At 36.5% G+C, this 18,290-nt stretch overlaps 2 protein-coding genes across 4 annotated transcripts in view; one reads left to right on the top strand and one right to left on the bottom strand.

Moving 5' to 3' along the window:
• The window catches only part of LOC102739174 (WRN RecQ like helicase), a 133,192-nt gene that overhangs the window by 22,994 nt on the left and 91,908 nt on the right, over positions 1–18,290 (bottom strand). The window lies entirely within an intron of this gene.
• LOC145717838 (bifunctional 3'-5' exonuclease/ATP-dependent helicase WRN-like) lies at positions 1,024–18,259 on the top strand. 3 transcript variants are annotated; one of them, XM_081808759.1, is made up of 7 exons: positions 1,028–1,367; positions 8,962–9,132; positions 9,210–9,307; positions 10,784–10,859; positions 11,627–11,700; positions 16,239–16,314; positions 16,544–18,252. In XM_081808759.1, the coding sequence occupies exons 2-7, from the start codon at positions 9,061–9,063 to the stop codon at positions 16,658–16,660; spliced, it is 513 nt and encodes a 170-aa protein (XP_081664885.1). In that variant the 5' UTR covers positions 1,028–1,367; positions 8,962–9,060; the 3' UTR covers positions 16,661–18,252. The 3 variants fall into 3 exon arrangements, with proteins under 3 accessions (XP_081664896.1, XP_081664885.1, XP_081664877.1); XM_081808751.1 differs by having other exon boundaries at positions 11,624–11,700; XM_081808770.1 differs by lacking the exon at positions 16,239–16,314 and having other exon boundaries at positions 1,024–1,367; positions 11,624–11,700; positions 16,544–18,259.

The raw sequence follows: 18,290 nt of genomic DNA, 5'->3' as shown, positions 1-18,290 counted from the left end.
GGGTAAATACCCAGTAGTGCAATCGCTGGGTCATACGGTAGCTCTATTTTCAACTTTTTGAGGAACCTCCATACTGTTTTCCAGAGTGGCTGCACCAGCTTGCGTTCCCACCAACAGTGTAGGAGGGTTCCCCTTTCTCCGCATCCCTGCCAACATCTGTTGTTTCCTGACTTGTTAATTTTAGCCATTTTGAGGTGGTATCTCATTGAGGTTTTGATTTGTATTTCCCTGATACCAAGCGATGTTGAGCCCTTTTTCATGTGTCTGTTGGCCATTTGGATGTCTTCTTTCAATTACTCATAAATCAAAGAGAATCAGACTGGAAATTAAAAACATTTTTAGAACTTTAGTGATGATTACAATAATATACATTAAAACTTGGAAGATACAGCAGAGGTTGTACTTTGTGAGAATCTGATAGCTTTAAGTATTCATACTAGAAAAGAAAATTAATGAGCTAAGTATCCTATAAAGAAGTTAGAATAGGAGGATAAACCTAAATGTAGTCTTTCCCCCCAAAACATATTATATCTGGAATATTGACTGTATTCTTACTGCTATTTCAAAGGTATTTGTTATAAAGAAAGTAATGGAATTAGGTAGTTGAACTGTATTAGTTGATTTTCTCTAAGGAGTCCTTTTGTTCTCACCCAGCTTTAAAGAATTCTCATTTGTGTTAATGATAATTCCAAATCTACCTGAAGGATGGCTTAGGAATGTAACTTCCAAGTGGACTTAAATGAGGTGCACTTTATCTTTATGTCATATTTTACAGTCATCAGAGTTTAAGCTAATAATTTATTGCATAGGAGATTCGGTTTTTAAGTTACTTTTTTTTGCAACAACCTTTTTCTCCCATTACAACCTAACCCAAAAGTCCAGTATTTATATAATCAGTTGAGTGGAGCTTTTCAAGCTATACTTCTGCATTCTGCTTGCTTGAATCTCCCTACTCTTCTGTTTATGGTCCGAGGTACCTCCTGTGAAATTTGGGTTCCGGGATACTAGGGTCGAGAACCATCAACATAACATACAAAGCTATATTATGGTTTATATTTCATGTTTTACGTACTTCACATGGTCTTGGCTGTAATGAACTTTGTTAGCTTATGAAGCAGTTGGCATATTTGAGATTTTTTTTTTTACTTGGTTAATTATTACATGAAATCTTTTTATTTCTAAAGGTATATGCCTAAGCTAAGCTTTCTATCATATTATTACTTAGATTGGATACTTGCTCTTCCATTGATGACTCAGATGATACATCACAGGACTTTGGTCCACAAGCCTTCCAGCTATTATCTGCTGTGAAAATCTTAGGAGAAAGGTTTGGAATTGGGCTTCCGATTTTATTTCTCCAAGGATCTGTAAGTATACCTGTGAATCACCTTTATAGTTCTTCTTGCACTCCTATTACACTTTTCTTCATAAGTTTTTTGTCTTAGTATTACAGCTTTGGCTTTAGATGAGTTATTGGAAAGTCAGAGAGCCATATTAAGTTCCAATTAAGCACTGCATTTGTTACTTTTGACAAAACTTACATGTTAACACATGTACTGCTGTTTTCATATTTCAAGTTGATGTTCAGCTCTGCACCTCATTCTAGAAGCATTGTATTAGCTTATTAGATTACAGTTGGATAAATCCCTAAACTGGTCTTTCTTAGGATAATCAAGAAAAGCTAGCTTTCATTGTATCAGGAGATAGGTGGAACAAAATTGTCTCTTTTGGTGCCCTGGAAAGTAGTAAATTCTTTGAGCAAAACTTTAATTCAGTGATTATTTGTAAATGTCTAAGTTCAGTAACAATATTTGGCAGTATAGTTTTCTTCTTTTCTGTTTCTTATCATCTTATCGTATTTAAAATTCCAAGGTTTTTGTTTTGTTTTCTTTTGTTTTTGGCTTTACCATTGAATAAATAGCGATAGTCAATTCAGCTACTTTTTTTTTTTTTTTTTTTAGTGATAGCATTCCAGAATTATGCTAACATTTGCAAGTACACTTTGAGTAGTCATGACCCTTACAGTCTGTAGTCCTTTTGTTCATATGATTTTATTCCTGGTTTAGAAGTCTGTAAAGGAGAGCCAAGTATTATGCATTGCTATTAGTTGAATAAACCAAAGTGGGAGGTAGAATCCTTCACAAATATGTATATTTATTAAAAATATACTTAAAAGTAGAGATTAATATTCTCACTTTATATGTAGAATTTAAAAAATAATTTGGTAAGCATTTATTTGTTAAATACTTGAATGCTTCATGTAAATATTTTCTGAGTTTTTATCTTGTTTAGAAAGGGACATGTTAAGTTACTTGTGAAATATTTTTAATGAAATATTGAAAACATGTTAACTTTTCGGGTAGTGATGTTTTTAGATTCTGAATGGAGTTTAAAATATTGTGTATTTTTTTTGGGGGGTTTTTTTCCCCCAGCCCCGCTATAATTTTGTTTTTAAATCACCAGTTTGATTAGAAATTTAATAGTGTTGCCACTATTAATTAATTATTTAAGTAGTATTCCAAGTTAAGAAACTTGGTTTTAGCTGCTGAGTGCTACTCTCTTTTTTTTTTTTTTGCTAGTATCTTTTTTAAGGGATAGATTTAAGTTTAATGGAGAGCTATGAAAATTTCTTCTGTCTCTGTCATCTTCAAAACCTGTGTATCCCAGTTGAATGTGTAATTTATAAAAATTATCCTTGTTTTAATTTGGTATAAGCCAGCAGTATCCAGTATCAACAAATAAGTGTAAGTGGGCTCCTACACAAACTTGAACTGGCCACAAGAGGGATCAGATTTCACCTATTATTTGAAAACCAGATCAGACCGCTTATACTGACAGTCTCTTTTGGGAGTCTTCAAATTAAGAAGTTTATTCTTTGTGAAATTTTATACTACCCTTGCTAGATAAGGGTGTGAAACTTTTCAAAAAGTACCACTTAACAGAAATTTGTAGGCATTAACTACAGGGAAAATAAGGTAATTTTTTTCCCCTTCCATTTCAGTGATCTTGGTATCTATTGGGATATTGTTTTAAAAATTATAATTGTGATTCCTTTAGGAATTTAGTAAATCGTCCACCTTAACTAATTTAGGAAAATTGATATCTTTGTAGATAATTTTGATCTGTAAGATGATAAATATATTAAACTGAAAACAGAGTTTTAAAGAGATAATATTTGTACATATATATAAGAAATATAATTTAAGCAGCATGTGATTCTCCTTTCTTACACAAGATTTTTCTAATAGTATAAACAGTTATGCGGCCCATCCAGGTATTTGTGAATGGAGTTTAAAATTTTGTTTTTAAATAGCACAAGTTTAGTTAGAAATTAAATAGTAGAAATGTTGCCTAAGAAACTTTGGTTTAGCTCTCTAAGTAGCTCACCACATAAATATTTTTAAACACCCTGTATGAATAAGTGGTAAGGTATGCAATTATCATTTTCTGGATTAGAAAATAGAAACACGGTACTTAATTTGCATAACCAGGATGTTAAGGGAAACCTCATTTCTTTTTTTTTTTTTAAAGATTTTATTTATTTATTTGAGACAGAGAGAATGAGAGACAGAGAGCATGAGAGGGAGGAGGGTCAGAGGGAGAAGCAGGCTCCCTGCCGAGCAGGGAGCCCGATGCGGGACTCGATCCCGGGACTCCAGGATCATGACCTGAGCTGAAGGCAGTCGCTTAACCAACTGAGCCACCCAGGCACCCCGGGAAACCTCATTTCTGATCATATTATCAAAGTGCTCAGTCTTGTCATGGCTCCAGAATTAGGTAATACTTTTGATAAAAGATGCTTTGACTATGGGCAGACTAGAAAACTACTGGTGGTTTTAATCACCCTTTATAATTTTCAAAGTATTGAACAGGAGAGGGTTATCCCTTTAATTTTCTGGATAAGCTATTTTGTCTGATTGAAATATATTCAAAGAGATAATTATTTTATCTTTTGATTTTATTTTGCACTTAGAATAAAGCCCCAGAAGTGACTTTGTTAAGCCCTGAAGGCGTAGCTGTGAGCTTCTTTGGCTTGTAGGAACTGGGAAAGAGACAAAAGAAAAGAAGTTAAAATGTAAACAGAAACTGTGGGCTTGTTTCACAGTTTAAGAACATAGAGATTTAAAACTTGAGAGTTGGGACGCCTGGGTGGCTCAGTCGTTAAGCGTCTGCTTTCGGCTCAGGTCATGATCCCAGGGTCCTGGGATCGAGCCCCACGTTGGGCTCCCTGCTCAGTGGGAAGCCTGCTTCTCCCTCTCCCACTCCTCCTGCTTGTGTTCCCTCTCTCACTATATCTGTCTGTCAAATAAATAAATAAAATTTAAAAAATAAATAAAACTTGAGAGTTAGAGCTCATACCAATTTTTTCCACTAGTTATTAAACATCTTTTGTGTGTGTGTGTGTGTGTGTGTGTGTGTGTGTGTAAGGCACTATGTTTTGTGGGAAATCCAAAGCCTGACTTACATGAAACTCATCCTCTAGTACGGAAGGTGTTACTTGGGAAGAAATAGTATAGTGTAGCATTGAAAGAGGTAAAGGACATAGGAATAAATATAAGTTCTGGAGAGAGTACTTGTTAATAGACAGGAAATTAGAGAAGTCTTTGTGATTCTATCAGTATCACTGGAGCTTTCTTTTTTGTGGGAGATACAGTAGATTTTGGCATTCAGAGATGGAATGAGGGAAGAAAGGTGGAGGGAAGTGTGGCATTCCTAGCAGAAAGAATTACCACACAAAACAATTGTGATTTTTAGAGAAGTTACTTCAGACAAGTGGCAGATTTGTTTGTTTTCTCTATCAGATAGAGGTTCAGAGATTTTGCTTTTATCAGAAAGTGTTACTTTGGGTCGGTCGTGGGTTCTAGCCAGTCTGCTCTCTTTATTCTAACACTTATCTATCAGTTAGTAGGTTTCCATATTCCTTGATATGCCAGTTTGGTGCTCCTTATTGTCCCAACCTGATTTTTAAAAGAAAAGAATGAGATAATTTCCCTTTTTGAGTGTGTCCCATGGAGGTGTAGACTCCTAGAGCGAAAAGACTATTTATCTCTATCACTTTATTTGACAGTGGTTGATACTGAATCCCTGAAAGTTGGAGGACCTGCCTAGGTCATACTACTTTGTGCCAGAATCAGGATAAGCAAGCAGCTTTCCTGACTACTGTTTTAATGCCCTTTGTTTTCATTATGCTGTTCACATGCAGTTTTACATTTTTATTTTTAGATTGAATGATCTAGAGATACTAGAATGAATGAGACTGGTAAGGAGTGGGTCTGTAACATGTGCCTTCCTTAAAACCAATGCCTAAATCCCTATATTCTCTATAGCAGCTTTCTGGGCATGGTGATTGCCTTGGAAACAAGACAGTGTAAATTTATTCACACAGTATACAGTATTTGCAATTATTGATCATGAGGGGAAGGACAATTACTCCCTTCTGATTAGAGAAAAATCTCATTGCTTCATACTAGTAAATGTGTTCATTCACTTCAGGTTTTGTGGGGTTTGTTTGTTTGTTTTTTTCTTATGAAAGGAAAGGCTAGAAGAATAATTTTAGTGTTGAGATTGCTAATAAGTACCAGTTAGGCAATTTAATACCTTTGGTGTTACTGGTTTGCAAGCAGTAGAATCTCCTACTACAAGGGTAAGCCCCCAGTAGATGTAGAGTACCATTACCAGTGTTACAGGGAAATCTGACTAGATACTAAGTAGTGGTTTTTCTTTTATTTTTTTAAAGATTTATTTATTTATTAGAGAGAGAGAGAGTGCACATGTGCATGTGCTTATGTGGGAGGGAGGGGCAGAGGGGGAGAGAGAGAGAGAGAATCTTAAGCAGGCTCTACGCCCAGCACCAAGGCTCAATCTCATGACCCTGAGATCATGACCTGAGCAGAAATCAAGAGTCGATACTTAACCGACTGAGCCACCTAGGTGCCCCTAGAGTGGTTTTTCTTTTAGATTAGGGAATTCAGGTTGAGTTAAAGGATCAACTGTTAACTAATAAAAAGAAAGTTAGTGTTACTGAGCCAGTCTCTTTCTTGTTACTCTATCTTTACAACATCCCCAAGTGATAGAAGCTATTGTTGGGCGCCTGGGTGGCTCAGTTGGTTAAGCGACTGCCTTCGGCTCAGGTCATGATCCTGGAGTCCCGGGATCGAGTCCCACATCGGGCTCCTTGCTCGGCGGGGAGTCTGCTTCTCCCTCTGCCCTTCCCCCCTCTCATGCTCTCTCTCTCTAATAAATAAATAAATAAATCTTAGAAGCTATTGTTAATACTTGTATAGCAGCTGAGGAAATAGAAGCCCAGGTAAGTTAAGTAACTTGCCCAGTCAAAAAGGTAGTAAGTACCAGAGCTGTGACTTGAATCCAGGTAGTCTTACCGTACTAACTACAAACAATGTGTGTGTGTGTGTATATATGTATATGGATACGTGGTATATGTATACGTACTATCTATGTTGTATATGTATGTATTGCATATGTATATTTGTGTGTGTATTCTCATGATCTAGTAATAAAAGATTAGAACTAATACTCTGGAGGCCTGTGTTCTACTCCTAGTTCTGGGACGTTAGGCTACCACTTAATATCTTTGAGCCTCTGATTATTTGTTAGCAATATGAGTGGAAAATAACCATGTAGATCAAAGAGCTCCAGTGTTCAAGCTCTGAAATTCTCATGTTTGATTTTAAGCATTCTTTTCAAGTCAACCCAAAGTCAGTTGGCTTAGGTAAGGACTGTTAACAAGGAAAAAGGTACCATGTTGTACCTGGGTGTTTCTATTTCTCTAAATCTTGTTCTAATAAAATTTTGATAAATATAATCACCATGATACTAAAGCTCATTACTTACCCATTTTAATAAAAATAATTCTATTTCTATTTTTTTTAAAGATTTTATTTATTTATTTGAGAGAGAGAGAGAGAGCACATGAGAGGGGGGAGGGTCAGAGGGCAAAACAGACTCCCTGCTGAGCAGGGAGCCCGATGCGGGACTCGATCCAGGGACTCCAGGATCATGACCTGAGCCGAAGGCAGTCACTTAACCAACTGAACCACCCAGGCGCCCTCTATTTTTATTTTTAAGATAAATAGAATGCATGTTATAGACTGTTAACTAACCTCTCAGAAGCCTATATGTTAAACTCAGTTTCTAGGCACTGAAGTGTCTCTGATGGGCATTTGTTCCACTTTAATCTAAAGGCAGCATAGGTTTCCTTTGTGTGAGGGATCGGCTTTATTTAGGCTTTTTCACTGTTTTTTGTTTTGTTTTGTTTTAGGATTTTATTTATTTTATGTCTGTTGAGTTTATGTCTGCTGGAACTCATCCTATGAATTGTTTTGATTTTGATCCCTGGATTTTTCTATGCATTGATTATTAACCCTTCATGAAATATAGGTAAATGTAAAAATGTTGACTGACGGGGCCGTGGCTGTTTCAAAAATTTAGATTGCATTTTATATTTAAAGTTTTAGAATACAATAACCTCTTGACATATTCAAGGGATGGATGTTTTTGAAATATAAGTGTAACCTAAAATACAGAATTTATATTTGCTCGTAATCACTCCAGACAATTTAAACAGAAAGCCATTTATTACTGGGCATTAAAAAACTTACAGATTGTACTGTAAAATAGTCAATCATGAGACCTGCTGCCTCTTCTGTGACAAGAAGCTATCTGTCAGTTTGGGAAGCTGCTGCTACAGCACCAGACCCCACAGTGCACGGAACAGGGAGCTGTGACAAGCAGGGAGGTTCCCCTTTTGCTTGCTCTGGTAACCACCCTGCACTTGCTATAATCTGTACCCAAAAAGTGGAAGCCTTTTGATACTTAGGAAGCTAGTAGTTGAATGCTGGGTGCTTGGATAACACTTTCTCATAAGAAGCAAACACCTCCACAATCATGCATACCTGCAAGAGTAGCTACAGAGTAGCTTTACCTCGTTTGCTGCTTAGAGATGTCATGTAAAAATGCCTCTTAAATCATACCCAGAACTCTAGCTGAAAGGGATTTTGAGAAACAGTATTTGTAACTTCGCAGATTCTACAGTAGAAGAAGTTACAGTGGGGGAAGGTTAGAATGACCCTTGAATGACCATCTGCTGTATTCGCCACAAATACATTAGACAGGAGCAACTTCCCATAAAGCCTTATGTTCATAGAATACTATAGACATTTAAAGGTAGTACTTCAATGTGTAGGATAAGTGAAGGAGGTGGTTAGAGGGCACAGTGAATGGAAAAGTACTTTACAGAGGGTGAAGGTGGGGGGAGTCCTCTCTATCAGAGGACAAGAGAGTTGCACGTGACAGACTAGCTCCCCCAACATTGCCAGAAGGTGATGGCCTGTGCAGAGGCTCCCACTGGAATCCTCCCTTCACTTAGGAAAAAAAAAAATCTCAAAAACAGCATCTGTGTAGCATACACTTGCTTTTCCTGGAATATCTCTGTAAAGCAGCTAAATCAGAAATGATTAAGTAAACTTTGCAGTACCTCATGGACAAAAGCACAGTGAACGCAGCATGCAGTGGGAACTGAGTTGTTGCAGCGCACTCGCTGATGACTAGCTGTTGGGTCACACTGCCTTTAACACCCATGCTTTTCGTCTTGAGCTGCAGCCTATGATTACTGTTTTCAGACAGTAATGTATGTTAATAAAAGGTCTGAATAGCCTAGGTTAAATATTCCAAACCTGTCCAACGTTAGGCATTGGGAAATGCATGTGGATTATATGTGAAATTACCTGCCATTATTTCACACAGGAAAGGAACACTATTTTGGTTATATATTTATTTATATGACTTAAGTACTCAGAACAAGCAGGATGGGCATAAAATTTTGTAGGTATTTAAAGCTGAAATTTAGTGTTAAATCCAAAAAATGAACAGACAGTTCTATTTTACTTACCCTGTTTAACTAACAAAAGCATTTTTAAATACTGATTTTCTTCCTAATTTCAGAATTCCCAGCGACTTCCTGATCAGTATCGCAGACACAGTTTATTTGGCAGTGGCAAGGATCAAACGGAGCATTGGTGGAAAGCTTTGTCCCACCAGCTCATGGCTGAGGGATTCTTGGTAGAAGTTCCTGGGAAACGCAAATTTGTAAGGATTTGCACTCTTACAGAAAAGGTAGGCAATGTAGACACCCACCTGTTTGATTTAATTTTTCTCACTATGTATTAAAAGATTCTTCTTGTGTTCAATAGGGCAGATGTTGGCTCCATGAAGCTGGTACAGACTTTCCTAAGAAACTTATCCTTCAAACTAATGAAGAATTATGTCCGAGGGTGTTTCTTCTACCAAGGTTCATTTTTCAGTGGTTTCTTTTATAATTTCTGGTTTTTTATTGTTGAATGTCAAATTATACCAGTTCACGGGCACCACAAAGATAAAATGAGTAAAAATTGCTTTGCATACCTCTTTTAGCTAGTTTGAATATGGGAATTAGTGGGTGAAAGATAAATCATAGAACATTTCTTGATTGATAGGAAGTAGTTGAGTATAGTATTTAGAAAGCTACTTTCCCATTGATTAAAGAAGCAGCACTGAGATCAATGTTGAAGAATCCATATATCATATTTCCTTCTTATGTGTGGAAGGTGGGAAGGGAATACACTTGTTGCCTTCTTTTTTGTACCTTACATGTTATCGATCATTTATGGGTTTTTTTCCTTTTTTAAAAAATTGAGATATAATTGACATATAACATTGTGTAAGTTTGAAGTGTACAACATGTCGGTGTGATAGATTTATATATTGTAATATGATTACTACAGTGGCTTAGCTAATACCTCTGTCATGTCACATAATTATCATTTCTTTTTTTTTTTTTAAAGATTTTATTTATTTATTTGAGAGAGAGAGAATGAGAGACAGAGAGCACGAGAGGGAAGAGGGTCAGAGGGAGAAGCAGACCCCCGCTGAGCAGGGAGCCCGATGTGGGACTCGATCCCGGGACTCCAGGATCATGACCTGAGCCGAAGGCAGTCACTTAACCAACTGAGCCACCCAGGCGCCCATATAATTATCATTTCTGTGTTGAGAACAACCTAGTCTCTTCACAACCTTGAAGTTTATAATGCAGTATTGTTGACGGTAATCCCCATATTGTGCATTAGATTATCAATTTTTCTTTTAAACTTAAAAAACTCTAAAGATCTTTAAACTTTATTTTTTTACATTTATTTAAAGATTTTATTTATTTATTTGACAGGGAGAGAGACAGCGAGAGAGGGAACACAAGCAGGGGGAGTGGGTGAGGGAGAAGCAGGCTTCCCGCCAAGCAGGGAGCCTGATGCGGGGCTTGAGCCCAGGACCCTGGGATCATGACCTGAGTGAAAGGCGGATGCTTAAACGACTGAGCCACCCAGGCGCCCCGAGCTTTAAACTTTAAAGAGTTTAAAAAGCACTTTCCAGAGCTTGTTCTAAAAAAAAAAATTTAATTAAAAAAAATCTCAGTTTTGGGATGCCTGAGGTGCTCTGTCAGTTAAACGTCTGCCTCTAGCTCAGGTCATGATCCCAGGGTCCTAAGATCGAGTCCTGCATCTGGTTCCCTGCTCAGCGGGGAGCCTGCTTCTCCCTCTGCCTGCCACTCCCCTTGCTTGTGTTCTCTCTCTCTGACAAATAAATAAATAAAATCTTTAAAAATAAATAAAAAAAATCTCAGTTTTAAAACAGTAAGAGTCTCATCTGTGTTTCTGAGAGTGGATGCATTATGATATTAGATAATTAGATAATTACATTTTAGCATTTGAGATAATTTAATTTTATTATTTTTTAGTTCTAAAACTGTACCACCTGGCATTGAACAGCGTTCCTCTAATCAAGTACCAACTGAATTAACCACAGAGAAGAAGGTTGGTTTGTTAAAGAGGTGGTTCTTACTGATTTCCTTTTTTATTGAATGAAATGCCGTATGTAACAAAATATAAACTTTGGAAAGAGTAGTGTTGTGAATAGAATAAAATATGCAGTATGTGATTTCTGGGGCTAATAAGACAGTTAAAAATATTTGAGAAAGTAACTTATTTTAATTTTTTTAAAGCCTATTTTATAACTCATTTGGCCTGGAGTTTTTTTTACACATTATGATACACATAATTGATAAAAAAAATAAGCATGATTCCTAAATGTTCTCATTAAAGCTATACACACACTCACACACACTTGCACACATACTTTCTTGCTTTGTTTTTGGATCTTAAATAACAATTACAGATTAAAGACCCACAGGCAGACTTCAGCTAATTGGAACACTGGAGTAATACGAAAATGTGCTGAATTAAATTTTTTGGTAAAGTTTTTCTGTTTTATTAAAGTATGCAGAATTTAACTGAATCAGTTTATACCTTTGGCATCTGCTGTGCCTCAAATAATTACTTTGATCATATATTCTCTATAGATTTGGGAGAAATAGGACATTACATTTCTAACTGCCTTTAGAATCCTAGAAGTTGATAATCCAAGAGCTATTTTCAGGTGATGACTTTTATTTGATGACTTGGTTAATCAGAGGAAAAATTGTCATTGTGAGATTTTTGTATCCTTTTTTTTTTTTTTTTGTATTTGAAAGTTTTTGAAACTTCTGATTTTTTGTAATGGACCTTTATATGTTTAAAAGCAGCCTAACTTGGAGAAGATGTATTCTCATAAAGGATCTGATAAAATTTCTTCTGGGAGAAACATTCCTAAAAAAAGGTACAGAGTTCAAAATGTTTATGTTCTATGTTTACTGTATCAACACCTTTTTTCTTTCTTCCCTAAAGAGAAAGGTCTATCAGATGTTGGGCTATTTCATTGGCAGAAGGAAGTTAAAGTTAAAGCATAAGCCTCCAGTATTGTAATTATTAAAGAAGACCTATAAAATGATAGTATTAATGTTAATTTAATAGCTAATACTTCTTGGGTATTATTGTTTGCCAAGCCGTATGCTAAATGCTAAGTATTTTATTTGTAATATTTCATTTAATTGTTACAACGATCTATGAGTTAGCTTCTATTATTTATTCCCATTTTCAAGTTGAAGATACCAGGGGTTAAGAAGTTAACTAACTAACATATGGCAGAGCTGACTTTCAAATCTATATTCATCAACCTCTAGCATCTAAACAGTCATTACATATGTATAAAATATATATTCCAAGGCCATATAAAATATATTTTATGGCAGCATAAAATGGTAGATATTAGAGTTGGTAGAAATAGTGAAGGTACCTGTTGTACTTTGGAACTTAATATTTGACTTGCTGACTTAATGAAAGTGTGGAGAATGTACAGAATTACAGAAGGTCTAAAGATGGAGAATTTGAAAAACTTGTCAGGACCTATATACAGATTATTGAATGGACTTTGTTTATATACATATCAGGTGAATGTAAGTTAATGTGCTCTGATACTGTTACTTTCTAGTGGATTTCTCACTTAGATAATACTATTTTGGATCTGACAGAAACATTTACCATAATACCAGTCTCTCACTCAAAACAATTCCTTTTTGTTTAGATATGGGGTAATTAATTACAATGTGTAAGCAAAAGGGTTAAGGAGTATATAGAACAAGATATCCGTTCAGTGTGCTGAAGCATTTCTTTATTTAAACATTTATTATGTTTTTGCCAAACATCTTTGTGCCAGGTATTACTCTAGGCATTGGGATTTGGTGGGGAAAAATGGAGATACAGTCACTGGCCCTCCCAGGGTTTATACTCTAGTGGGATATACAGGTAGGGGAACATAAAATTAGAATCCAGGGTTGTAGCACTTTGGAAACACACTTTGGAAATGACACTTGAGGCTTAGGTAGAAGTTCAGTGACGTGAGGGAGGTTCTCTGAGCAGAGGAATGGCCGACGTATTAAAACCTGAAAGCAAGAGAGGGTGTGATATGATCAAGGAACTCAACAGTCCTAGCAATTACCTGGTAAAGGGAAGCAGGGGGGATGGTGAAAATTTAAGACTGAGAATTAAATAGGGTCCAGAATATCCAGTTCCTGTCAAGCCCTCAACTTGATCATAAAGGCATTTGAGTTGGGAGCTAAGGAAGGATTTTCAGTAGGACAGTGACATCAAATTTATGATTGAGAACAGAGGTTGACATTTCCATCAAGGATCAGATAGTAAATAATTTAGGCTCTGAGGGCTATGTGGTCCTGTCTAACTTTGCTCTTCTAGCCTTAAAGCAGCCATAGTTGATATGTAAAGAAATGAGTGGGGGGCGCCTGGGTGGCTCAGATGGTTAAGTGTCTGCCTTCAGCTCAGGTCATGATCCTAGGGTCCTGGGATCGAGCCCCACATCGGGCTCCTGGCTCAGCGAGGAGCCTGCTTCTCCCTCTCCCTCTGCCTCTTTCCCTGCTCATGCTTTCTCTCTCTCTCTCTCTCTATCTCTGTGTCTCAAATGAATAAACAAAATCTTTAAAAAAAAAAAATGAGTGTGGCTGTGTTCCAATAAAACTTTATTTATGGACCCTGAAATGTGAATTTCATATAATTTTCACATGTCACAAAATGTTCTTTTAATTTTTTTTAACTGTTTAAAAATGTAAGAAACCATCCTTAGCTTACAAGCCTTACCAGAACAGACAGGTTTGTCCTGTGCGCCCTAGTGTGCCAACCCTTGATCGGTGACTCTGGTTGTGGAGGGAATGGAAGGCAGGAGGATCAGAGTGTAGAGACACAAATAAGGAGGCTATATTGCAGTAGCATTCACAAGAGAAGGTGGGACCTTAGACGAGGGAAGTGGCAGTGGGCATGGAAGGAAACAACTGTAAGATATTTAGGAGCTAGAATTGTTAGGACTCAGTGATTGAAAAGACACGTGGGCTAAAGAAAGTGGAGAACTTGAACATGACACTTAGGTTTGTGTCTGATCGCAGGTTCCCTTCATTGGCAACATAAGAGGAACACAGGTTTGAGAGGTTGGATATTTAGGGGATGAGTTTAGTGATAGACATACTGGGTTTGACATACCTGTGGAGTCACCCAGAAATTACTTTTAATATATGGGCTTAGTGTATAGGAGTGAGAAAGATGCTTACACATCAATAACTCTTATTTTGAAGTTCATTTGAATTTTCATTAAAATAATTCATGTACATGGTTTTAAAAGTCAATTGGTACTTAATGGCATATAACAAAACAAGCCAGTTCACAACCTTCCCAAACCCACTTTGCTCTGTTCTGTAGAAGTGGTCATCCTCAAATCTTTATCAGCTGGTCTCACTGATATTTGCCTCCATTTTTTTTAAGGGGGGGAGGGGCAGAAGGAGATGGAGAGAGAGAATCTCAAGCAGACTTCCCGCTGAGCACAGAGCCTGTCCTGGGGCTCGATCTCATGACCCTGAGATCATGACCTGAGCCAAAATCAAGAGTCAGACACTTAACAAACTGAGCCACCCAGGTGCCCCTGCCTCCATATTTCTAAGTGACATGCTTAGATTACTATTTTTGGACCTATCAGTTTTAGAAGTTTTTTTGTTGACCTATAATGGTAGATTAGGACTTATCTCCCATATGCCCTTCCCCCATTTCCCTTCCTTTAGTTCCCCCCTTGACCAAAACAGAATTATATTTCACGTTTTGGTCATATTAACAATTTGTTTTTACGTTATTATAGTTAACACAAATATTGTATACTACTAAGCCAAACTGTGGCTATGGCCACCACTACTTTAATTTTCCTTGATGTTAGTAATTGTCTTTTTTGTTACTCATTTTTCTTTTCTCTTGTTTTCAATTTCTTTTTGTTTGTTTACTCCCTTGGATTCCTTGACTTTATATTCCCTTCCATCTAGTAAGATTTTAATTTTAGTTATTGAAATCTTAATTTCTAAGAACTATTTCTTCTTCTGTTTCTTCTTTCTTTAACATAGCAATCTTTTCTTGTTTCGTGGGTAGAACATCTCCACTTTTTTTTTTTTTCAAAAGATTTATTTATTTATTAGAGAGAGAGCATGAGGCAGGGAGGGGCAGAGGGAGAGGGAGAGAGAAACTCTAGCAGAGTGTAGAGCCTGATGCAGGGCTTGATCCCATGACCCTGAGATCACGACCTGAGCCAAAACCAAGACTTGGATGTTTAACCGACTGTGTCACCCAGGCGCCCCCAACATCTCCACTTTTTGATGATACTTGTTATAGTTATTTTGGACTTTTCTTCTGTGCACTTGTAATAGCATTCATTGGCAAAACATTTATTATTAAATGTTTTCCATGTGTATTTCTGCTTCAGGGTATATTACCCATATTTTGCCAGTATATATGATAATAAAATTTATTTGTGAAATAACTTAAAATACCATTCTGCAAGCAGTACATTAGTATAAAGACTTTTATAAATACTAAGATAAAGGTTAATATAATTATATTATTTAAAACAAATTTATAATGATCTTGAGTAACCTGATATTACTAATTCTTTGAACTGGAGTTATTTTTTCTCAGGTTTAAATCTCCTTATTTTAGCGATAAGATTTGATAATTGTGAAAATCTTCCTTTACACTATAGATTTTGAATTCTTGCAGCAGAGAAATTTATAAACATTTCTTAACTATCAAACATGTTCCCTCCTTTCCTTACCAACAGAGGGCTTTATTTAAATTTGGCATCTCTTATATAGGCCACTCCATACAATTTCATTTTTATATCTTTTCATCTTTATAATTAATTTATCAATGAGAAATGCTTGTTGTAGAAATTGGTTTTCTGTCTAGTTTGCTGCCTAGCACCTTCCATGTTGTTTGCTAATTGCATGTTTTTTAATCTTTCTTTTGTGGAGTCAAAAGAGAAATTATTCCCTTTGGCTTATTTTTGTTTGATTTTGAAGAAAATTGTGAACAGTTTGATTAATCCCATGCTAATGTTCCTCACCAGCCAAAAATTAGTGATGTCACAGTAAAGAATCATAGATTGTATCTCTCTTGGTCAAAAAAAGTTATCTTCAGTATAGATAAGGAGTATTTCAAAGAATATGGTTGAGGACGAGGACGGGGCAAATGCTGTTTTTAAGTATACTAAATTTTGATGAATTCAAATTACAGTTTTAACTTTACCATTATAATGAATGCATTTGATTGAAATTGTTTAAAATCTAGGCTGTCATATAAATCACAGTTATTTTACTGGTATTATGAAGAGTAAATGTTACTATTGACTTGGAACAATATTCTCGTTTGGGGGTGATATAAAAAGTGAACTTGGTGAAAGAAAAACCTTTACTGCTTATTTTCTTTTAAATATTTTAGCATCACGGTGCATTCACCAGGAAAATCTTGCAAGTCCTCAGAACCTGTTATTTCAGCTCAAGAGCAGGAGACTCAGGTACAGCTTTTGTGAAAAGGCAGAATTTGAAATGATTATATGCATGCTTAAAATTTTGTTGCCAGTGTTTTAAAAATTGTTCTTTAGCTATGAGTCTGAAGTACAGTTAATTTTTCATCCTAAGGGAAAATGTAATAGCTGAAGCTCTAAAAATAAAGGACTGGATTTTTCTAAGTACATTAAAAAAAACCCAAACAAACGTTGAGTTGTTTCTTTGTTCTTTGTTCAGACTGTGTTATATGGCAAATTGGTTGAAGCCAGGCAGAAACATGCCAATGGAATGGATGTCCCTCCAGCTGTTCTGGCAACAAATAAAATACTGTTGGATATGGCCAGAATGAGGTAAGCTGTCTGTCTGCATATGTTCTAACTTAACTTTCTTCTAACATAATAGATTTGTAGCGTAGATTGTTCAGTGTCAGTACGGCTTGGGGTCCAGCTGCCCTGTCTGTGAGGTGACTCCCCAGTCTCCCATGCTACTGCCACTGTCTCTCCATTGAGCTGCAGTCCTGCATCTCCATGTGAACAGAAACCAGGTGTTTTCAGCCATGACTGCAGCATATATAAAATCTAACTCCTTATCCACAAACCCTCCATGCATGCATTTAGTGCAACTACTGAAACTCTTCTTTCTGAATTTCTTATTTTTGTCAATTCATACCTTCATGTTCTCAGTGACACAGGTTTAAAACTCATGGTGTTGGGCGCCTGGGTGGCTCAGTTGGTTAAGCGACTGCCTTCGGCTCAGGTCCTGATCCTGGAGTCCTGGGACCGAGTCCCGCATTGGACTCCCTGCTCGGCGGGGAGTCTGCTTCTCCCTCTGACCCTCCCCCTTCTCATGCTCTCTCGCTCTATCTCATTCTCTCTCTCAAATAAATAAATAAAATCTTTAAAAAAAAACAAACAAACAAACCCATGGTGTTATTCTCACTCCTCTAACATGGATACCCGTCTTACTCTTACTTAATAGTTTTGAGACTTTTCATTTCAGTGTTTCTTATGTGTCTGTGTATGCCATCCTCTCTCTTTTTTGTGACACCCTGTTCGTTCAGACCATTGCTCCTGGACTATTGCAAAAGCCTCTTAACTAGTTAGTCTTTCTTTCATCTCTCCATCTCTGTTTCATCTGATACATGAGACCAAATCAGTCTTTCTTTCTCATGTCGTACTTCTGCTTAACTAGTTCCCCACTGTCTTAACTTCTTTAGCTTATAATTTAGGGCCCTCCATTTATGGGCTTAAACATACTTTTACATCCATGTCACAGAATTTTGAGTGGTTTATCTGACCATTTGTTGAAGACCCCCTTTCAAATTCCATGTGTTTATTTACAGTGTTGCTTCTGCCTTGTTTCCTTGATTCCCCAAAACTCCTGCTAGGAGATCCTTCAAGATCTGCCTTTATTAATTTCTCCATGAAGTCTTTTGTGCTCTTAGCAGCAAAGTAATTCCTCTCTCTGGAATTCATAAAGGACTTTAAAATGTAAATTTAGAAGATGCTTTATGACACTTCTCACATAATGCTTTAGTTATTTTTTGTTATTATTGGTATACATGTGTTATATCTTCCAGATTTTAAACTCTGTGAATAAAGATACTGTTTTCCTCATCATTTTGTGTCTTCCAAAGCACCTAGCACAATGCCTAATAAGCATGAGGTGGTCAATAAATATTTAGAAGAAATTATTTCCAAAGAACAGTTGTTTGAGGGACGCCTGGGTAGCTCAGTGGGTTAAGCATCTGCCTTCAGCTCAGGTCATGATCCCATGAGTCCTGTATCGGTCTCTTTGCTCAGTGGGGAGCCTGTTTCTCCCTTTGCCTGCCACTCCCCCTGCTTGTGCTCTCTCTCTCTCTCTGACAAATAAATAAATAAATAAATAAAATCTTTCAAAAAAATTTCTGTCTTTAAAAAGAACAGTTGTTTGATAATTGTATTTATCTTTTATACTCTTTTTTTTTTTTTTTTTTTTTTTTAAA

Source organism: Leptonychotes weddellii, chromosome 2 (assembly GCF_054177405.1).
Source record: "Leptonychotes weddellii isolate Sample4059 chromosome 2, ASM5417740v2, whole genome shotgun sequence".
NCBI lineage: Eukaryota > Metazoa > Chordata > Mammalia > Carnivora > Phocidae > Leptonychotes > Leptonychotes weddellii.
This window is presented reverse-complemented; position numbering and strand designations above follow the sequence as displayed.

Excerpts from the sequence above, each read along its gene's own strand:
- LOC145717838 (XM_081808751.1), top strand. The coding sequence starts at position 9,061 with ATGGCTGAGGGATTCTTGGTAGAAGTTCCTGGGAAACGCAAATTTGTA. Across the intron at positions 10,860-11,623 it reads AATTAACCACAGAGAAGAAG|CAGCCTAACTTGGAGAAGAT; the intron begins GTTGGTTTGTTA and ends TATGTTTAAAAG. Across the intron at positions 11,701-16,238 it reads AGAAACATTCCTAAAAAAAG|CATCACGGTGCATTCACCAG; the intron begins GTACAGAGTTCA and ends TAAATATTTTAG.